Source organism: Quercus lobata, chromosome 5 (assembly GCF_001633185.2).
Source record: "Quercus lobata isolate SW786 chromosome 5, ValleyOak3.0 Primary Assembly, whole genome shotgun sequence".
Classification (NCBI taxonomy): domain Eukaryota; kingdom Viridiplantae; phylum Streptophyta; class Magnoliopsida; order Fagales; family Fagaceae; genus Quercus; species Quercus lobata.
Genome location: NC_044908.1, coordinates 32,206,058 through 32,226,027, shown reverse-complemented (window position 1 = coordinate 32,226,027; position 19,970 = coordinate 32,206,058). Strand labels below are relative to the sequence as shown.

General features: G+C 34.0%; 1 protein-coding gene across 1 annotated transcript; it reads left to right on the top strand.

Annotated features, from left to right (window-relative positions):
- The first annotated feature begins 6,299 nt into the window (after positions 1–6,299).
- On the top strand, positions 6,300–9,668 carry LOC115991741 (glycerol kinase-like). Its single transcript, XM_031115632.1, has 4 exons — positions 6,300–6,628; positions 6,720–6,941; positions 7,373–8,339; positions 9,257–9,668. The coding sequence occupies exons 1-4, from the start codon at positions 6,471–6,473 to the stop codon at positions 9,494–9,496; spliced, it is 1,587 nt and encodes a 528-aa protein (XP_030971492.1). The 5' UTR covers positions 6,300–6,470; the 3' UTR covers positions 9,497–9,668.
- The last annotated feature ends 10,302 nt before the right edge of the window (positions 9,669–19,970 follow it).

The following is a 19,970-nucleotide window of genomic DNA, read 5'->3' as shown; positions in this document are numbered from 1 at the left end:
AACCAATTAGGTTAGTTCTTAGATTAAAAAAAGTTTATTTTGTAAAATGTATTAATTAAACCCCAAATTATAGCCAATAAAAAAAAAAAAAAAATTTAAAGATAAGAAAATTGGGAAAGAACGTTCCAATTTAGGAGTAATAAATTATCCTAGAAAAATTAACATAGATAAAAAAAGATTATAAAAAAAAAGAGAATATATTAATTCTCTTTGTGTCCTATAAGCTTAAATCTCTTCGCCTTTCTTTCCCTCTCAACAAAATAGATCAAAACATAAAACCCCTAAAAAAAAAAAATAAACCTCATTTATTTAATTTATTTTTTTGGTCAATATCGCTAGAAAAATTGTCTTTTCTTTTAATCTTTTTTTGTATTTGATGAATCTATTTCGTGTCAAACTCTCCATTCTAGCCATTCCCTTTAGGTTTGAGGTTTGCCTTCAAAAATTCTTTCACATTTGCTACACTACCTTTAACTTGTTTGACTGTTTCTGCTTGTGTTGCGTTGCCATTATTGGTTTTGGTGTTTCTATGACTTTATTGATGGCGTGTTCAACTTTACTTTATGAGTTTATCTGGCAATGGAGTTCGAAATATGTGGTACACAAATATGTGGTACACACCGGCACTTAATTTTGATTTGATTTTTTTATTTTTTTTTAAGGTTCAAGTGAAATATGTGGTTGGCGTTTTTATTTTTATTTTTATTTTTATTTTTGATAGGATGTGGTTGGCGTTTTATTATCTCTTTGTCTCTTTTTATTTTATTTTATATATTTAATTTAATTTAAATAATATGATATCCATTACCCACTTACTTTGTTTATACTAGTTGTTGACAACAACAAATAATTGTGTATCAGATAAATATATTATATAATTAATTACTACTAAATAAATTTCTAATCAAATTAACTTAAGAAAAATATAATTTCATTATAATTTTTTATTATTTAGATTTTTAATAGTGTTGTTCCTTTTAGTAGTATTATATTATAAAATTTAATTTATTAAGTGATGTGCTGAATACACTTTTATTGTTTTTATTTATGTAGGTTGGGACTATAAGGTACTTTCATAGTTAAAAAGGGCTACAACAGTACATTTTATAAATTAGGTTCTTTTGCTCTATGCTTCAAGTTTTTATTTTTATTTTTTATTTTTAAATTTTATTTTAAATTTTAAATTTAGTTATTATAATTATATAGATAGAGCTTTTTTTGGAAAAAAAAAAAATTTACGTATATAAAAGGTCTCATTTTAATTTTCGCCTTAGGCTCTAAAATAAGCCGCTTGTGTTTGTGAGTATATTTAATTGTTTATAAGTATTTATGCATTGAACATAAGTTGTTTGTTGTTATTGTTCATAGAATTAGAAGAGTAAATTATTTTGTGAAATATTTCCAAGAAAGTTCTTGAACCGATCTTTCTTCTTGGATCAAATTGAGGGTCTTGGTTAAAATTGTGGTACCCTACAAGAAAAATCAGATTAGATGGAGGTGAAACACTTGTTCGAGTACACATATGACCCATACTCACAAACAATGAAAGTTGGCAACCTGCCGTCACCTAAGATAATGAAACAATATTGCTGGAGGGAATTCGGGAATATATATATTTATTTATTTTTTCTTTTGGCAATAATTTGGTACAGTTTTTAATCATCTGTATCCATAATTTCAATGGTCGGTATGCTTTCATTCAAACTTTTCGGTATTAAATGCTCGAGTCTAACCTTGGATGTTAGGAAAATCTTAAAAAAAAAAAAAAAAAAAAAACCATCCTCTTAAATGCCTGCATAAGTTGGTTCCCATTCATCCATCAAAACAGATTTGTTTAGATGATGGAAAGCTGAAATCCCTAACCCAAAGCTTCTCTAATCATAACTATCTGTGTTTCATGGACTTCTACGACCCTATAATAAACAACAATTGTAGTTGATTTAGAATATATGGAGCCACGAAAATAAGCGCTCACCACGTTAAGGTTTTCAGACTCGGACCGGACCGGGAGGTCGGACCGTGAAAATAAAAAACCGGGATGAAAACCGGTTTTTTAAGCATAAATATTGGATTTTTTGTTAATTCCGTGAATCCCTAAAACTGGGGTTGGACCGCACGAACCGGTGAGAACCGTGCAGTCCAACCCTTTAGCAATTTAAAAAAAAAAAAAAAAACTTAACACAATTTTATTCTACTTAATTAAATTATCCATCTCTTACAAGGAATAAAAAAAATTATTATTAAAATCCTTCAAAGATATTAAACTTTACTTCAAAAATTAATCATAAATTTTAATGTTTTCATGGTTATTATTTTATTTTATTAACTTTCTTATTTAATTATTAAATATATGCTTGAAAATCATTAAATTTTCCTCACATATATAGATATATTGTCAATTTTTCTAGTTTTATAAATTTAATATCTATATTTAGGTTTTAATTAATTATCAAATTAATTATGACGTTATCACAGTTCGACCTCAAAAACCTTGAACCTCTCCCTTTTATGGTTCAATGAACGGTCCAGGTCTGAAAACCTTGCACCTTGAAAAGTCAAAGAAGACTCATTCTCTATTGAAAAGAAAAACAAATGAGAATGACGCCGGATCAATTCGATAAGTACCTTTGCAAATCATTCTTGAATAATCTATGAATGAGAGGCATGCATCTAGAAAAAAAAAGAAGCTAATATTACTTTCTTTCATTTTAAAAAGGCAATATTTTTGACTAACCATCCATTCATTGTAATCCAAATATAAAAATTTCTTTAATATATAAACATCTTTATATGTCAATTTTTTTTTTTTTTTTGGGAAACTAGTATTAATTTTTATTTCAACTATAAAAAACATAAATTCAAGTTTAATTGGAAGTTTGCTACTTACCTTTGGACCAAATGTTGGAAAACGGAGAGAAACCAAGGAAGAAGAATGAATTGAAGTAGGCTTGGAAGGGCACAGTAATCACTTTTTAATTTTCAAGATAAATATTTGCCAACATCACCCCTAACCACCACACCCCCCCCCCCCCCCCCCCCCGCGGTGCATAAGTAAGCCCGAAATGTTTCTCAAAAAGAAAAAAAAAAAAAACCCTAAGCCAGAATTCTACATATAGTAAATACAAAGAATTCTATGAATTTATTTGAAGGTTCCAATTATGTGTTTGTTTGCAATTGATTAACTCAAACACCATACCACACCAAGTAAAATACACCATCAAAAAAATTAAGTAAAATATGTAGAGACAACAATGTAGTAGCCTAGGGAAAGTTAATGGAACTACATGTCCCACATTAAATATTGGTAAGGTTTAACCAATCAACCCTAAGGTAAAACAAAATCCATTAAACTAGAGAGGAAGTTTTACAATAGGTTTAATCCCAAATCTACTATTACCTTATGTAGTACTTATTAATGTGACTTCACGTTACTCTGTATCCTATGGACTCTTCTATTCTAGACTTTGTTGAATGTAACCTCCTGCTCATGACTTCAAGTACACACTTCATGACTTCAAGTACACACTTGAAGATTTGAAATGGCAATTTTAATGTGATTGGGTTGTAGCAATTTCTGTTTAATCATTGCAACTTTAGAATTTGAATTGAAACTCCAGTTGATGCTTCAAGGTAGTTGGAAAATCTCCAATGCTTGTATACGAAACATGACCCTCCAAAAGTCTTGAAAAATTTACCCTAATATTGCTTTTATACTTGACTTGCAAACCATAAAACTCTAGATCAAATGGATAAATGAAAATAGAGCTAAAAAATTGAAACCACATGAATCTCAACGGGTCAAGATTTAGGCTTTGATGGGTCGAGATTTGTGTATCTCAATGGGTCGAGGTGAAATTGAGTTGGAGTTGAGATTTCAAAGACTTTGGATCTTTTGTTACTTAAGCCTTAGCTTGTCTTGTACTTGAACTTGACTTCAAACACACTCAAAATATACTAGGCTGTGTTTGGTTCGCGTAAAATCATTTCCGGAAAATATTCTATTTTCTGGAAATGCTATTTTCCGGAAAGGAAAACGTTTTCATGTGTTTGGCTGTCACAAAATTCATTTTACGGAAAATTAATTTTGGTGTTTGGTTCATTTAATCATTTTACCAGAAAATACATCAAATCCGACGAAACGCTCGTCCGACGAGCGTCCGACAAGCGGCGCTCATTGATCGACGAGCGCGCTCGTTGATCGACGAGAGACGAGCGCGCTTGTCGATCGCGCTCGTCTGTGCTCGTCAATCGCGATCGTGCACCGCGCCGCTCGTCGGCGCGATCGTCCCTCTCTCTCTCTCTCTGATCTGGGCTTTCTCTTCTCTCTCTCTCTCTCTTTTTTCGAAAGTCAATTGAAGTGAAAATGAAGGCAGAAATCATTTTCCGTGGTCAAAGGGAAAATTCGTGGTCAACCGGAAATCATTTTCCGGAAAATAACGTTTTCCGTGACAGCCAAACGCATGCATTTTCCGAAAAATCATTTCCGGAATCACTTTGAAGTCGATTCAAACGCAGCCTAATATTCCTAATGTTGGTTACACAAGGTCACAGTTTGTCAACTTAGTCCTTTGAACTCAGCACGTTTGTAATTATTTAGTTTAACAATAAAAACGTCCTTCAGTGTTTTATCCCAAAAAAAAAAAAAAAAAGAAGAAGAAGAAGAAGAAGAAGAAGATACCAACTGAGGTAACTAGGAATAAAGAAGCTAATTTTATGCCTCATTGCATTTTCTTTATATTCCGATTTCCAAGTGTACTAGCAATTACTTATTTTTTTTTGAAGGTAAAAGTTAAAACCCAAGACACATAATGAATTATTAAATTAATAACGGGCGATAAAAAGAGAGGAAGAAAGGAATAGTGCGGGCCATAAAATGAAAATTTTGAGAAATAATAAATATGACCTTGAGCATGTATGAATATTGAATACACTTGGGTAATTTGGATTAAGGAGAGTGGATGAGAGTAGAATAGAGTAGAATAGAGTAGAGTAAAATTTGCTAAAAATAAGTTAATTTAGAGTTAATTTGACAATAATATTGATAATTTGGTAAAATTTGCTAAAAATAAGTTAATTTAGAGTTAATTTGACAATAATATTGATAACTTGATGTGACTATTTATTTATTTATTTTTTGAGAAACAGACTATTTATTTATGTTTGTTTGCTGAATATGTAGCTATTTATTTCGTAAACGTGTTACTCAGTCATTGGTTTGTCTTACTAAATAAGCACACCGATGCGGTAGGTTTGCTTATGATTGTTTTACTTTTATCTCAGCCGCCTCTTCAAAATGGATATATAGATAGATAAGACTTTTCGAAAAGGACAAAACTTGTTACGCCTATCTACAATTTTCTTGGAAATAACTATCAAACTTTACTGCCTTCTGATAAAGTTTTATTTATTTATTATTATATTTATATATTATGGAATTAGAGATCTGAATATTCTATTTTTTTATTTATTATATTTTAAGAGTTCATTTTTTGTATTTTCAACAAGGCATTCAGAATTAACTGGTTTAAATTAGCACAATTAATAAAATATTTTATTATCAAATAAAATATTTAGATATTCCAAATATGTATTTCAAAAATTTTGTAACTGAAGTGATTTTTTTTTTTAAAATTTTAATTTATGAGAATTGAAGTGGTATTTGATGTTTCTAACAAAAGCATTTAGATTACAAATCCTCTCACCCAATTATTGATTTATAATAAAATAAAAAGAAAAGAAATCTAAAATATGTATGAAAAAATGTTAAGAAACTAACAAATTAGATAGTGAATTTTTTTTTTAGAAAAGCTGAGATTATCCAATCCAATTTATAAATTGTTACTATTTCTATTTGGGAAAAAGTTAACAGATAGGAACTACTATTTCTAATTGAAAAATAAAAACTAACGTTTTTTTACAAATTTTTATATATTTTTAATTTCTTTTCTAAAATGGTCAATTAATAATTTTTTTAATAGAATATAGTAAATTGGACCCTTTCATATTCTAATAATTTTTTTTAAATGGCCTATTAATAAATGTCCTAAAAATATAACAAACTAAACGCTTTCACATTCTAATAATTTTTTTTAAAAAAAATATCTATTAATAAATTATCTAATAATACAATATACATTTTTTTTAAAGAAAAAACTCTAAAGAAAACAGTAAACTGGACCCTTTCAAATTCTAATAACGGTTAATTGGGTGGATAGACATCGTCTGCCAGTCAGATTAGAAATTCCAGACAGAAACGTATTTATCTCCCAACCCACATGTTGTCTATATAAACTCCAGTCAGATTAGAAATTCCAAACAGAAACGTATTTATCTCCCAACCCACATGTTGACTATATAAACTCCAGTCTCATTGACATTTTCAATCTCAAACATTTAAACATACAACATTGTTTTCTCAGTTTTGGTCTATTTTTCAGTTCTGAGTATCCACAACACAAAAAAAAACCAAGATGAGTGGAGCAAAGGGCAAGGATTCGAAGCAACCACAAGTGTATGTTGGCTCAATTGACCAAGGAACCAGCAGCACCAGATTCTTAATCTATGATCACTCAGCTCGCATAGTTGGGTCTCACCAGGTTGAGTTCACTCAGTTGTACCCAGAAGCCGGGTAAATAATATTAATAATCAAATATCATCCACACCCTTTTCAGTTTTCTCTGCGTGTGTCAAAGAAAAAGTTTGCTTTTTTACAATTTCAGATGGGTGGAGCATGATCCAATGGAGATTCTGGAGAGTGTGAGGACTTGTATTGCAAAGGCAGTGGAAAAGGCAACAAAGGATGGCCACGACGTGCACAAAGGGCTGAAGGCAGTTGGGTTGACTAACCAGAGAGAGACTACTATGCTTTGGAGCAAAACCACTGGTCGTCCTCTCCACAACGCCATTGTTTGGATGGATGTTCGTACCAGTGCTATTTGCAGGTCTCATTTCTTTTCTTTATCCGTTTGGTATTGGTTTTTAGTTCCCAGGTCTTGGATAGTTTGATTCTCAATTGGGTAGTTTTTGTTTTTGGATTTTGATCGGTTCTCGTTTGTGCTAGGTGTTTGTTGTTTTTGGTTTTTGAAGGATGCATAATTTTTGGGTTATGCCACCTATTTATGAATTTCTAATCTTTTCATTGAAGGCAAATTTCTTGAAATTTCTTCGTGGATTGTATTAATTGTTATTATGAATTGGGTTTCAGTTTCATTCATCAAAACAAGAAATTGGTTGCTGTTATCTATGAATTTGATTTTTACCCATCTGTTGTAGTTTCTGATTGTGTATGGGGTTTCCCTATTTTTATCACATCAGTAAATTTTTTTATTGGGGAATACCAGTGTTTCAATTTCAATATTTTTATTTATCACAGAAAATTGGAGAAGGATTTGCCAGGTGGAAGAACTCATTTTGTGGAGACATGTGGTCTGCCCATCAACCCCTATTTCAGTGCAACAAAGCTTCTATGGTTGATGGAAAATGTTGATAAGGTTAAGGAGGCAGTGAAAGCAGGAGATGCTCTATTTGGAACTATAGATTCTTGGTTAATTTGGAATTTAACTGGTGGATTGAATGGAGGACTACATGTCACTGATGTCTCTAATGCATCAAGAACAATGCTCATGAATCTTAAAACACTTGATTGGGATCAACCCACATTAAAAACCCTAGGGATTGCGCCTGGAATTCTGCCCAAAATTGTCAGCAATTCTGAGGTTATTGGAAAAATCTGCAGTGGATGGACAATTTCTGATGTTCCAATTTCTGGATGTTTGGGTGACCAACATGCAGCAATGCTGGGGCAGGCTTGCCGGAGAGGTGAGGCTAAGAGCACTTATGGAACTGGTGCTTTCATACTGCTCAACACGGGTGAAGAGATAACTCAGTCGAAGCATGGGCTTCTGACCACTTTAGCATTCAAGCTTGGCCCTAAAGCTCCTACAAATTATGCTCTGGAGGGATCAATTGCTATTGCTGGAGCTGCAGTTCAGTGGCTTAGAGACAGTCTTGGAGTTATTAAAACTGCAAGTGAGATCGAGGGATTGGCATCAGAGGTTGAGTCCACCGGTGGGGTTTATTTTGTGCCTGCGTTTAATGGACTATTTGCTCCTTGGTGGCGTGATGATGCTCGTGGAGTTTGTATTGGAATCACAAGGTTTACAGGCAAGGCTCACATTGCTCGAGCTGTGCTTGAGAGCATGTGTTTCCAAGTCAAAGATGTGTTGGATTCAATGCACAAGGATGCAGGAGAGAAGGGAGAGGTTAAGAATGACAATGGGGAATTTGTGCTTAGGGTGGATGGTGGTGCTACTGTTAACAATCTTTTGATGCAGATACAGGTTTGGGATTCTACGTTTCCTTTGTTATACTTTTTCCTCTGTTAGTTTATTGTTCAAAATTACCAGTGCAGCTGTTGTTTTTTGTAAACCTTTTTTCTTCTTCACGCCCCTCTAAAAAATCTTTGCTGATTCTTCTTTACTTTGTGTTTCTTCCTTAAAAAATATGATTCGACTTCCTTTCTATGTCTTTAACAAATTTGCTTTCCTTGAAAGTTCTGTTGTCTATCTTGTCTCATGCCAGAATGAGGACCTCATAGTGGTCTAATATCACAGAAGTGGCTATAAAGATTTATATATGCATTTTCTTGAGTTTTTCATTTTATGACATATTATGGTGAATGTTTACCAAACCAACTTTTTGGTGCTACTGTATGTCTTTGGTTGTATGTGTCTTGATAGGAAACAGAAAGAATATGTAAATTTGAAAGTGAAATCTTGAAGCGTGTATCATGATTCTTATTAATGTGATTCATGTAATTCATTTCTATCAGACATTGCTTGGAAAATACTGCAATATGCTTCCCCATAGAATCAAGGAACTTGTTTGTAACCTTTTATTTTGCTGCAAAATAATGCTAGTTGAGTTTCTTAGAGCCGTATCCTGAATCTGCTTTTCACTTCCACAAATGTAACCTTTTTGAAGATGTAAATGAATTGACTTTGGAAAGCTTTTGTCCATACAAAAAATCCTTTCCCTTTCGATATATTTATAGCTATGGTCAATATTAATTTATAATGAATATTGTCAGTGATCTTGTGTTAATTTTGTGAAGATCTTTCATGGCTAAGTATCCTATTCTGTGTTGGTGGTATGCTTTCTCAAAAGTTGGTGATGTAATCTAGTTTATGCGAGTTCCTTTTCATTGTCCTCCTTCGGTTTCTTAGCTGCAGGGCTTGCATTTCTTACTGTTTTGTAGGCGGACTTGTTGGGAAGCCCAGTGGTGAGGCCGGCTGACATAGAAACAACCGCTCTTGGAGCAGCTTATGCTGCTGGATTAGCAGTTGGGGTTTGGACGGAAGATGATATTTTTGCTGAAAAGGTTGAAAGTGCTACCATTTTCAATCCTATATTAGACGAGAAGTCAAGGAAGAAAAAGCTCGATTCTTGGTGCAAAGCTGTTTCCAGAACTTTTGACTTGGCTGATCTTTCCCTTTGATATACTTGTGTCAACTTGGTTCCAGTACTCCACATCTTTTTATTTTTATTCTTAAAATTCTGGGATAGTGGTGACAATGGTTTTCTATAGATCTCTGTGAACGATAAACACCAGAATGTATTGCAGCGAATGATGATTTAATAAATGCTGATATCTGACCATTGTAACTTCATCTTGCTGTTCATATTCTGCACTTTACTACAAAAGTGATTTATTTATCAACAATGCATTAATCTTCATGGTTTAATCAATGAGTATCTTGGTCACTAACAATGCCTGCCCTGGTTCTCAATAATTTTGTTTTGAATGTTTACAATGACACTGGTTGTTCTTAGACACAATTACATAAACAGTCTTACACAAACACATAATCCAATAAAGAAAATGAGATTTCAAATATAGCAATGGAACACAACAAATTTCTTTAACGTTATAGACGAGGAAATAGTAATCCCCCGTTTAAAATTTGTAAAAAGCATCCCCAAACTTTAAATTGCAGTGTCTTTAAAAAATTCCATTGTCCCTGATTGCGAATTATTTGAACTTATCCCCTCCAATTTGGAAAAACATGACTATAAAGTAAAATCCTGTATACTTTATGTTCTGTCTTCCTCTTTTTTTCATATAACAATTATTTTTTGATGTTTTTAGATGTTATCTAGGATTTATTAGTGAGAAACTATTGAAAAAAAAAAAAAAAAAATTCTGTTTAGACAAAATTTTCCTCAGATTTGTATACAAAATAATATTTGCCAGTTGACGTTTACCACAAAATATCATATGCTCACTCTTTGTGAATACAAATATTCTTGCACCATCTTTTATCAATTAATTTCGTATAAATATTTGTATCAGTTGAATATTAAATTGATTATAATTTCTCATCTTAAATCTATTCATCCCAGCAGTGCAATACTCCACCTCTCTTTCTGTTGGAAAATGAAAATTGCTTGGAAAAATAACGAGAAAGGAAGCCTAGATTTAGAAGCAATTAGTCCAACTACTTCTCTACCTAGCAAAGAAAAACAAATCCAACTATTTCACTTGACCTATGTTTGTGTAGCTGGTAAGTTGGTAATGTCCCAAATGAGCAAGCAATCTTAGGCATGAAGCCTGATCTGACTCGCGGATAGTTGGTGGCTATCTTACTAGACGTGGGGTGGTTCTGGGTTATGATAACAAATCATAAGGGTGCAATTTTGGAGCTCTCTCTTTCGCACTGTAATCAGTCAATGTATTTGAAGTTTTAATGAGTTGGGAGTGCCAAATTTTTCTTGGAGATTTCTGTAGCTGCTTAGTGAGGTTAAGAAGAAACAAAAAAAGAAAGAAAAAAAAAAAAAGCACTAGTATCAAATTAATTAAAATACTTCTTTTTATTTATTTATTTATTTAAAGTTTATGCCTTATTCGATATCCACACTATATACAATAATATCTCTCTTTAAGAATTTATGTGAACTTACAAGAAATCTTCACTCACTTTGAATACAACAACTCTGTGATTGTAGCACCCAAAAAACCTCCCCCTTAGAGAAAACCCCCAAATTTTATGTTCTCTTTTGTTTGTCTCACGGCTAAAGAAAATTTCACTGTTTTCTTTGCTCTTATACACATTATTTTCTTCTCACTTCACTCACATTGCGACAATGCCTTTTTCTTTCTTCACCACAATGCTCACTGCGAGCTCTCTTTCTTTTTGCTTTACAAATTCTCGTTGATTTGTGCGCTCTCAAAAAAACCTTTGTAAAAAAAAAAAAAATTCAAATATTGTTGTCCTTTTCCTTGCCTTACTTCACAAGCTAAAATCTTTCTTTTTCTTTCTTGCTTTCACACTTAATTCTATGATTCTTTCTCCTCTCACCACAAGGGAAGGCTTCGGGGCCAAAACAATCAAATTCTTTGTAACATTGTCTATTTATACTTAATTCCTATTCCTTAATGGACAAGGAATAAATTAATTATTTAATAAGCAATAGGCTTTCCTTCCACTTCAAGTAATAGTCTTCCACACAAATATAATCCAAAAAAATAACCAAACAAAATTTTCCTTCTTCACAAAGGAACCCCTATTACCTTTCTAAGTCACAATTAGGATTTGAGGCAATTTCCCAATAGATATGCTATTAGTAGAGTTAGAAGTTTGAAATCTGAGTTAGAAGTTTAAATAGAAATGTAAAGCAACCCTATCATAGTTTTGTTCTTTGAAATCTTATCACGTGTATGGAAAACTAAGTTTTGTTAATTAGATTTAGGTTCAAAAGGACAATCAAATTGTGTGGGTTTGATATTATTACTACGAATATAACTTTTCCTACCCACTTCTATGATAAAATAGTGATGCTTGTAAAGTAAATTAGTGTAAACTATGTTATTCATGATTTGATACCAAACAAGCATGGAACTCACTCCCCAGGTATGATTTCTCATTTTATGATAGAATTCATAGAAAAGATTATTGTAACAACCCAAGGAAAAGTGCTAGCTTCATTTGCGCTATACCTCAAAAGGACTAGTCACAATTGAGGCTTCTTATAGTTCTTGTAGTTGTTAATAAAGTCCAGATCTACCTAGTAAATACCTGATGTGAGATTCATCATACACTCACATACATCACATAATCAATCAAATTGGGGTATCATAATTTCCCCCACTTAAATCCCTAACGTCCTCGTTAGGGCCCACTTTGTGGGATAGTGTCTCCGAGCTCACACGGGGTTATTAGGCTGGCTCTGATACCATATGTAATGACCCAAGGAAAAGCGCTAGCCACATCTGCGCTATACTTCAAAAGAATTAGTTACAATTGAAGCTCCTTATAGTTGTTAATAAAGCCCAGATCTACCTAGTAAATAATCGATGTGGGACTCATTACACACCTACACACATCACACAATCAATCAAATTGGGATATCACAATATGACATGCATGGCCCCTGCTCAAGGATGACACTCATAAATCGGAAAAATGGTCCAAATTTTTATTGTGATGCCTCAATTTGATTGATTGTGTGATGTGTGTGGGTGTGTAATGAGTCCCACATCGGGTATTTACTAGGTAGATCTGGGCTTTATTAACAACTACAAAAAGCCTTAATTGTGACTTGTCCTTTTGAGGTATTGCGCAGATGTGGCTAGCACTTTTCCTTAGGTCATTATATATGGTATCAGAGCTGGCCTGGTAACCTTGTGTGGGCTCGAAGACACTACCCCACAAAGTGGGCCCTAATGAGGATGTTAGGGATTTAAGTGGGGGAGATTGTGATGCCCCAATTTGATTGATTGTATGAGTGTGTGATGAGTCCCACATCGGGTATTTATTAGGTAGATCTAAACTTTATTAACAACTACAAGGAGCCTTAATTGTGACTAGTCTTTTTGAGGTATAGCGCAGATATGGTTAGCGCTTTTCCTTGGGTTGTTACAATAATCCTTTCTATGAATTCTATCATAGAATGAGAAATCATACCTGGGGAGTGAGTTCCATGCTTGTTTCCATGACTTGGACAAAAAAGTGGTACAAACAGCATCTTTATGGGGCATGAAGAAGAGGATGTGGTGTATAATATGTTTTGGCAATTGGGATATTCGATCCAAAGCATCAACATGCAACAGCGGAGCACAATAATCTAGTTTTCTTCTCTCTTGCTTCCTTTCAATCACACATTTTTCAATATCCATCTCTTTTTTATTTTTATTTTATTTGCTTGTATAGATTTGATATGCAACAGTTGGAGCCTCTCTCTGAGTTATATACTCGTAACCGTATTATCAGTGCGGCGCTAACGCTTCCCCAATTTCTTTGTTAGTAGGGAAAAACCCTAGGTATACACGTTATTTAATTTAATTTAATTTATTTTTTATAAAGGATTTATTTCTTGAACTACGACTCTTTACTCCTTTACCTTGAAATTCCACTCTTGAGATTTTCTGTTATCATCTCACTTATGACTTATCTCTCCTAAAAGGAAAGCTATTTACATCTCACCCTTTTTTTTTTAAACTTAAAATAAGTTTTAAAAAATATTGAAATTCTTATTTTACTCTACACTTAAATTGTCATCTACACCCTATTGCAATTTTTTTTTTTTTTTTTTTTTTTTTTTTTTTTTTTTTTTTTTTGTAAACCACTAAAAAAGCACACCACTATAGCCCTTGTTTTTTTTAGAGTTTTTAAGTGAAATGTTATTTATCTAATTTTTAATTTATATAATTAAAATAATTCAATTTTCATGTAAACTAATCATGTTTTCAAATTCAAGTTTTCTAACATTTACATTTCAATTGACAATATGATTACTCTACTAAATCTACTTGTATATGATATAATCAATTTTAGTTAGATTTTTTATCAATTTTAATCTTGAAAAATTATATTTCTATTGCATTTATTTTAATATATTTGTTAGAATTGTGTGGTTAAATAATTAAACATTATATCAAAGTCTCCAACCCACTACTGTTAACACTCCGACCACCACCTATGGCTATCACCTTTGTCGGCCACCATAATAGTCGATCCATAGCCCTAATGAACCTAAGCTACGCTCTGACACCATCATATGATCCTTAGCTTCGACGACTTTGATTTAGTGCCTGGAGGAGTTACCAGCACCGATGATCTCTCTTGGGTCTCGCGACACCAGATTGACGTCGCTTGAACACGAGAGAAGCATGGTTTTACTCACCTTCCTCCAGTGGCCCACCCTAGCCCACTTGCCGACCCTCGCGTTGTTGCTTCTGTGCCCTAGCACCACTACCAGATTTTTTGAAACAGGGTTTCGACCATTGATTGATTTGGTTTGATTTTATTATTTTTCTTCCCTACATTCTGATTCTCTGTTTAGGCAGCTTTGGGTTGATTTGTTGGATTTGAATTTTGTTGGTTATTGTTTAGTGGTGGATTGGGCATGTTACTATTGGTATGGATTGATTGCTGCCTTGATTGGAATTGTGTGTGTTGCTATTGGATTTGACGACTGGTTGTAGCATATTGGTGTTGAATTTGTAAGTGTGGTTCTTTTTTTCTTTTTTCCCCCCCCCCGAGTTCACTAGCATATTTATTTAGTGTTAGTTTGTTCTTCAGATTGCTATTATGGAGACCAAAGATAGTGTTCAATCCCCTAATTATTTCTTATCTCCTTATATGTTATCTATTACTTCCATTTGTCTTAATGGAAGTAATTATGCTTAGTGGGCCCAGGTAGTTGAAGTGTTTCTTCTTGGTAGAAAGAAGTTTGATTACATGAATAGTGAACCCCCTATATCTACGGACTCTAAATTTGCTGATTGGAGATTTGAAGATGCACAAATTAAAAGTTGCTTGTGGAATAGCATGGAGTCTAATATTAGTTGTAGTTTGGTTTTCTTACCAATTGCTAAACTTGTTTGGGAATAGGCCAAGGAACTTTATTTTGGTGTTAACAATTTGAAATGGATTTATGATCTTCATCAAAATTATTTCTATTTGAGTTTGAGTGATTTGTCTTTGGAAGACTATTATAACAAGTTTAAGGGTGTATGTGAAGAACTCAATATTTATCAGCCCATCTCCTCTGATATTAAAACAATAAAGAAACAACGAGATTCTATGCATGTTGCTAGCTTTCTCTTTGGATTACCTAAAAGTTTGAATTCGGTGAAGTCACAAATTTTAGCTAGTCCTAACCTCCCTTCATTGAGTGAAGTTTTTGGTAGACTTAGACAGGCAACATTATCTAACTCTAGTATCGCCCCTTCCCCCAACATTGATGCACTACCTTCTGGTGATAAATCTTCCTTTGCCACTTATATGGGGAGTAATAGAGGTGGTCGTGGAGGTTGTGACCAGGGGGTTATGGTAGTGAACAAGGGGGTTGTGGTAGAGGACGTGGGCTTTGTAAGTGCACTTATTGTCATGGTGAGAATCATACAGTAGAATTCTATTGGGAGTTGTATGGAAAACCCTCGGCTCACCAAGATAGTTTTCAAGTTGAAGAACTGCCTTCATAGTCACTTCCACCAACATCCAGAGTAGTCTCTATACTTGAGGAAGAGTACAATGACCTCCTATCTTTGCAATCTAACTTCGTTGGGTCTGGCTCTACTACTAAATTGGCTCACCAAGGTACTTCCACTGCTTGTCTTGCCACTCAGGACCTTTGGGTCATTGACTCAGGTGCTACTAATCATATGACAAGTATCTCAGGCTTACTCTCTGACCTTGAGCACTCTAGTAGTCTTCCCAATGTTATATTGGCAGATGGCTCAGCCACTACAATTTCTGGTTTGTGCACTACCAATCTCAGTCCTAATCTTTCTCTCTCTTCTATCTTATATATTCTTGATTTTCCTTTTAATCTTTTGTCCATTAGTAAGCTTACTAAACTTTTGAATTGCATGAAATTGGTGGATTTTATTACCTGGATTGGTGTGGTTCTTCCAGTTTAGTGGCTTCTCATTTGTCTATCTCGCCTCTTTAGCATCATTGTCGCCTTGGTCATCCATCTCTCCAAAATTTGAAGTCGTTAGTCCCGTCGTGTCGTCAAATTGAGTCCTTACAATGTGAAGCATGTCAATTAGGTAAACACCATAGGGTGCCTTTTGCCTCTAGGTGTGAGAGTCGTGTTAGTAGTCCTTTTCATTTAGTTCATTATGATATTTGGGGTCCAATAAACACTCCCTCATTGTTGGGATTTAGATATTTTGTCACTTTTGTTGATGATTATTCTAGAGTTACCTATCTTTATCTTATGAAAAAAAATGTCTGAATTATACTCAATTTTCAAATAATTTTATGTGGAAATAAAGACTCAATTTAATGTTTCACTTCATCTTTTTCGGTCTAATAATACTCGTGAATATTTTCATACATCTTTGTCTCAATTTTTTTGAAGATCATGATATAATTCATCAATCTTCATGCCCCCATACTCAACAACAAAATGGTGTTGTAGAACGTAAAATGCGTCCTGGATTGGTGTGGTTCTTCCAGTTTAGTGGCTTCTCATTTGTCTATCTCGCCTCTTTAGCATCATTGTCGCCTTGGTCATCCATGTTTCATAGTGCATGTTCCCAAATCGTGTTAGTAGTCCTTTTCATTTAGTTCATTATGATATTTGGGGTCCAATAAACACTCCCTCATTGTTGGGATTTAGATATTTTGTCACTTTTGTTGATGATTATTCTAGAGTTACCTATCTTTATCTTATGAAAAAAAATGTCTGAATTATACTCAATTTTCAAATAATTTTATGTGGAAATAAAGACTCAATTTAATGTTTCACTTCATCTTTTTCGGTCTAATAATACTCGTGAATATTTTCATACATCTTTGTCTCAATTTTTTTGAAGATCATGATATAATTCATCAATCTTCATGCCCCCATACTCAACAACAAAATGGTGTTGTAGAACGTAAAATGCGTCATTTGTGAGGTCACTTGTGCCTCAATGTTTCATATGCATGTTCCCAAATCATATTGGAGTGATGTTGTTCTCATTGCCTATCACCTGATTAATCATATACCTTCCATTGTTCTAGGTGGTCAGATCCCTTATATTGTGCTCTCTCCTAATGCACATTTGTTTCATCTACCTCCTAAGATCTTTGGTTGTGTGTGCTATGTTCATATCTTAGGTGACAAACTTGATCCTAGATCCATTAAATGTGTTTTCTTGGGTATTCTCATAGTCAAAAGGGATACCGATGTTACTCACCTACTCATCATCATCATTTCATTAGTGCTGATGTAACAGGTGATGAATCTCAATTCTATTCCTCTCCTTTGGTTGCTAGTGACAGTTCTCCTCCTTGTCTTCCTCTCTTGCCACCTATGTCTCATACTGTATCTCCTCGAAAACCACTCTAGGTGTATTATCGTTAGCAGACTTCCCCACCTAGAGATCCGCTTCCTGATCCCGCCTCTCTTCCAATTGCTTTGCGCAAAGGTAAGCATTCTTGTACCTCTCATTCTATCTTTCAGTTTGTCTCTTATGGTCATTTTTCTTCATCCCTCCATGCTTTTACCACATCCTTGAATTCTACTATTGTTCTTAAGTCTGTCTAGGAGGCTATGTCCATCTCTGGTTGGAAGTTTGCTATAGAGCCAGAAATGTCTGCCCTCTCTGAAAATGCTACTTGGTCTTTAGTTTCTCTTCCTCCAGGGAAAACTATTGTTGGTTGTCATTGGGTATATACTGTGAAGTATTTGCTTGATGGTTCTATTGAGTGTTTGAAGGCTTGCTTGGTTGCCAAATGGTATACCTAGACATACGGTGTTGACTATGTTGAGACATTTTCACCTGTTGCTAAATTTGTTTTTACCCGGATTTTGATCTCCTTGGCTGCTAATTTGGGTTGGCCATTATTTCAGTTAGATGTTAAAAATGCCTTCTTGAATAGAGATTTGAAGGAAGAGGTGTATATAGAGCAACCACTTGGGTTTGTTGCTAACGGGGAGTCTGGAAAAGTGTGCAGGTTGCATAAGGCCATCTATGGTCTTAAACAATCTCCTAGGCCATCTATGGTAGGGGTGAGCAGAAAGTCATTGGTACCGATCCAACCGATTGGTGCCAATCGTCCTACACTGCCACTGCAACTGATGCCAACGATCGCTGTGAAGGGAATCCCGATGCCGGTGCGATGTGGTCATCGGAGCTGGAAATTCAAAACTGATACATGCTGAACCGAACCGATACCTGTATGTATATCGTTCTCCACTTCTCGGCTTCTACAGTTCTTTTGAGTTCTCTGTTCTCCCAAGTTTAGTCTGTTTAGTTTAGATAGTAGATACGGCGTCGTTCATTCACAGGTTCTCATTTTAATAAAACGGCATTGTTTTGTCTCTCATTTTTTTTTTAATAAAACGTCGTCGTATCTGGGTGTTATTAAAAAAAAAAAAAGAGAGACAAAACAATGCCATTTTATGCTAGGTTTTCAGATTCTGCCCTAGTATAAATTCATTCTTTTGTGACCATAACCCTTTAACTCTCTCTCTTGTTCTCGCCTCTCGCCTGAGTCCTGACTGTGCCTTGCCTCTGAGCAGTGACTGTGTGATGCCTCCAGTCACGGCTGGCCTCTGCAGCAGCCAGCAGCAGGCGCTTGCTCACCAGTCACGGCAAACCAACGGCAAGCCACCAGCAACGGTAAGCCACCAGTCACGGCAATCTCATTAGCTAGGCATACAATGTAGATCACGATGGCAAAGAAAATTAACATTTTAGTTGTTGGTTGATTACATGTATCCATTCACGTTGCATGTTGACCGAAATTGATGAATACAGTGGAGTTTTACTTTGCCACCAGTCATGATTCACCATTTTATTTCTAGTTTCTACTTTCTTTTCTCTTTGTTTGATTAGTGAAGTAAACTTGTTTCGGTACTAAGATACATGCTAAGCCCACAATTGATTTGGACCTTATCAGATATCTCTCATCTAGCCCATTTAAATATACATTTCTCCACTAAAATATACTGTATTGTGTATAGTGTATACCCTCCAAAAAAAATATCATATCATATGAAAGTGAGATATATATATATATATATGTTATTATTATATAGTCTAATACTTAGCCCCCTAAAAAATAATGAAATAAAAAATTAATAGTTTAATACTCTAATATGTCTTACTGTCTTAGGGTCAAACGATTGAATCGACTGCTTTAATAAATTAATATGTCTTAGGGTTGTAAGTAACTTACTTTAATATGTCTTAAGTAACTTACTTTAGTCCCACTTATTTTTTGGCACTTGTTTGGAGTCTTTGAACTTTGGAGTGTTACTGTTACATTGTTACTTTAGTCACACTTAATTCTTTATAAGTAACTTACTTGCATAGTTGCATTGCATGAGCTAGCTAATTTGTGACTCGGTGTGTCACAATCTACTAAGTACTAGTGCTAACCTTTTTTTTTCTTTAGCATTTTAATTTTTGAGGGAGACAGATATTGAAAGAGTTCACGCTTTCAATCCTTCACCGAGAGGTAATCACTAATCACTCACTATATTCAACATTTTGATTTTAAATTTTTAGTACTTAGTAACAACTACTTTAATTTTATATATATAAAATGAGCTTTTATTTTATATTTATTCAATATAAATATAAAATAAAAGCTAATTCTCTAGTTCTGAATTGTTGTTAATATTAGTGACATGAATTGTTGAGTAATGACTAATGATTGTTAGTCTGTTATTGTTGCCTTGTTGTAACTAAATTGATTAGTTATTGCTATTATTAGATCTAGTTGTGACATTCATTGATTGAGAGTGAGCTATTTGATATTATATTTGCTGGAAAAATTATAATTTGATATTGTTGTGGAAACTTTGTTTTTTTGTTGGTTGGAAATTTTTTTATTAGATGAATGTCGATACTCCACCTGGATTTGGTGTCCCTGGGGACCCTAACCCACCTCCTCCTAGTCCTGGTAGTGCTAAGCCTAACCCACCTGAACCTATAGCACCAATTGGACTTAGTGCATCATTTCCTC

Bases quoted from the DNA above. Each gene is read 5' to 3' on its own strand.
- LOC115991741 (XM_031115632.1), top strand. From the start codon at position 6,471: ATGAGTGGAGCAAAGGGCAAGGATTCGAAGCAACCACAAGTGTATGTT. The intron at 6,629-6,719 runs GTAAATAATATT...TTACAATTTCAG, and splicing joins CAGTTGTACCCAGAAGCCGG to ATGGGTGGAGCATGATCCAA. The intron at 8,340-9,256 runs GTTTGGGATTCT...ACTGTTTTGTAG, and splicing joins ATCTTTTGATGCAGATACAG to GCGGACTTGTTGGGAAGCCC.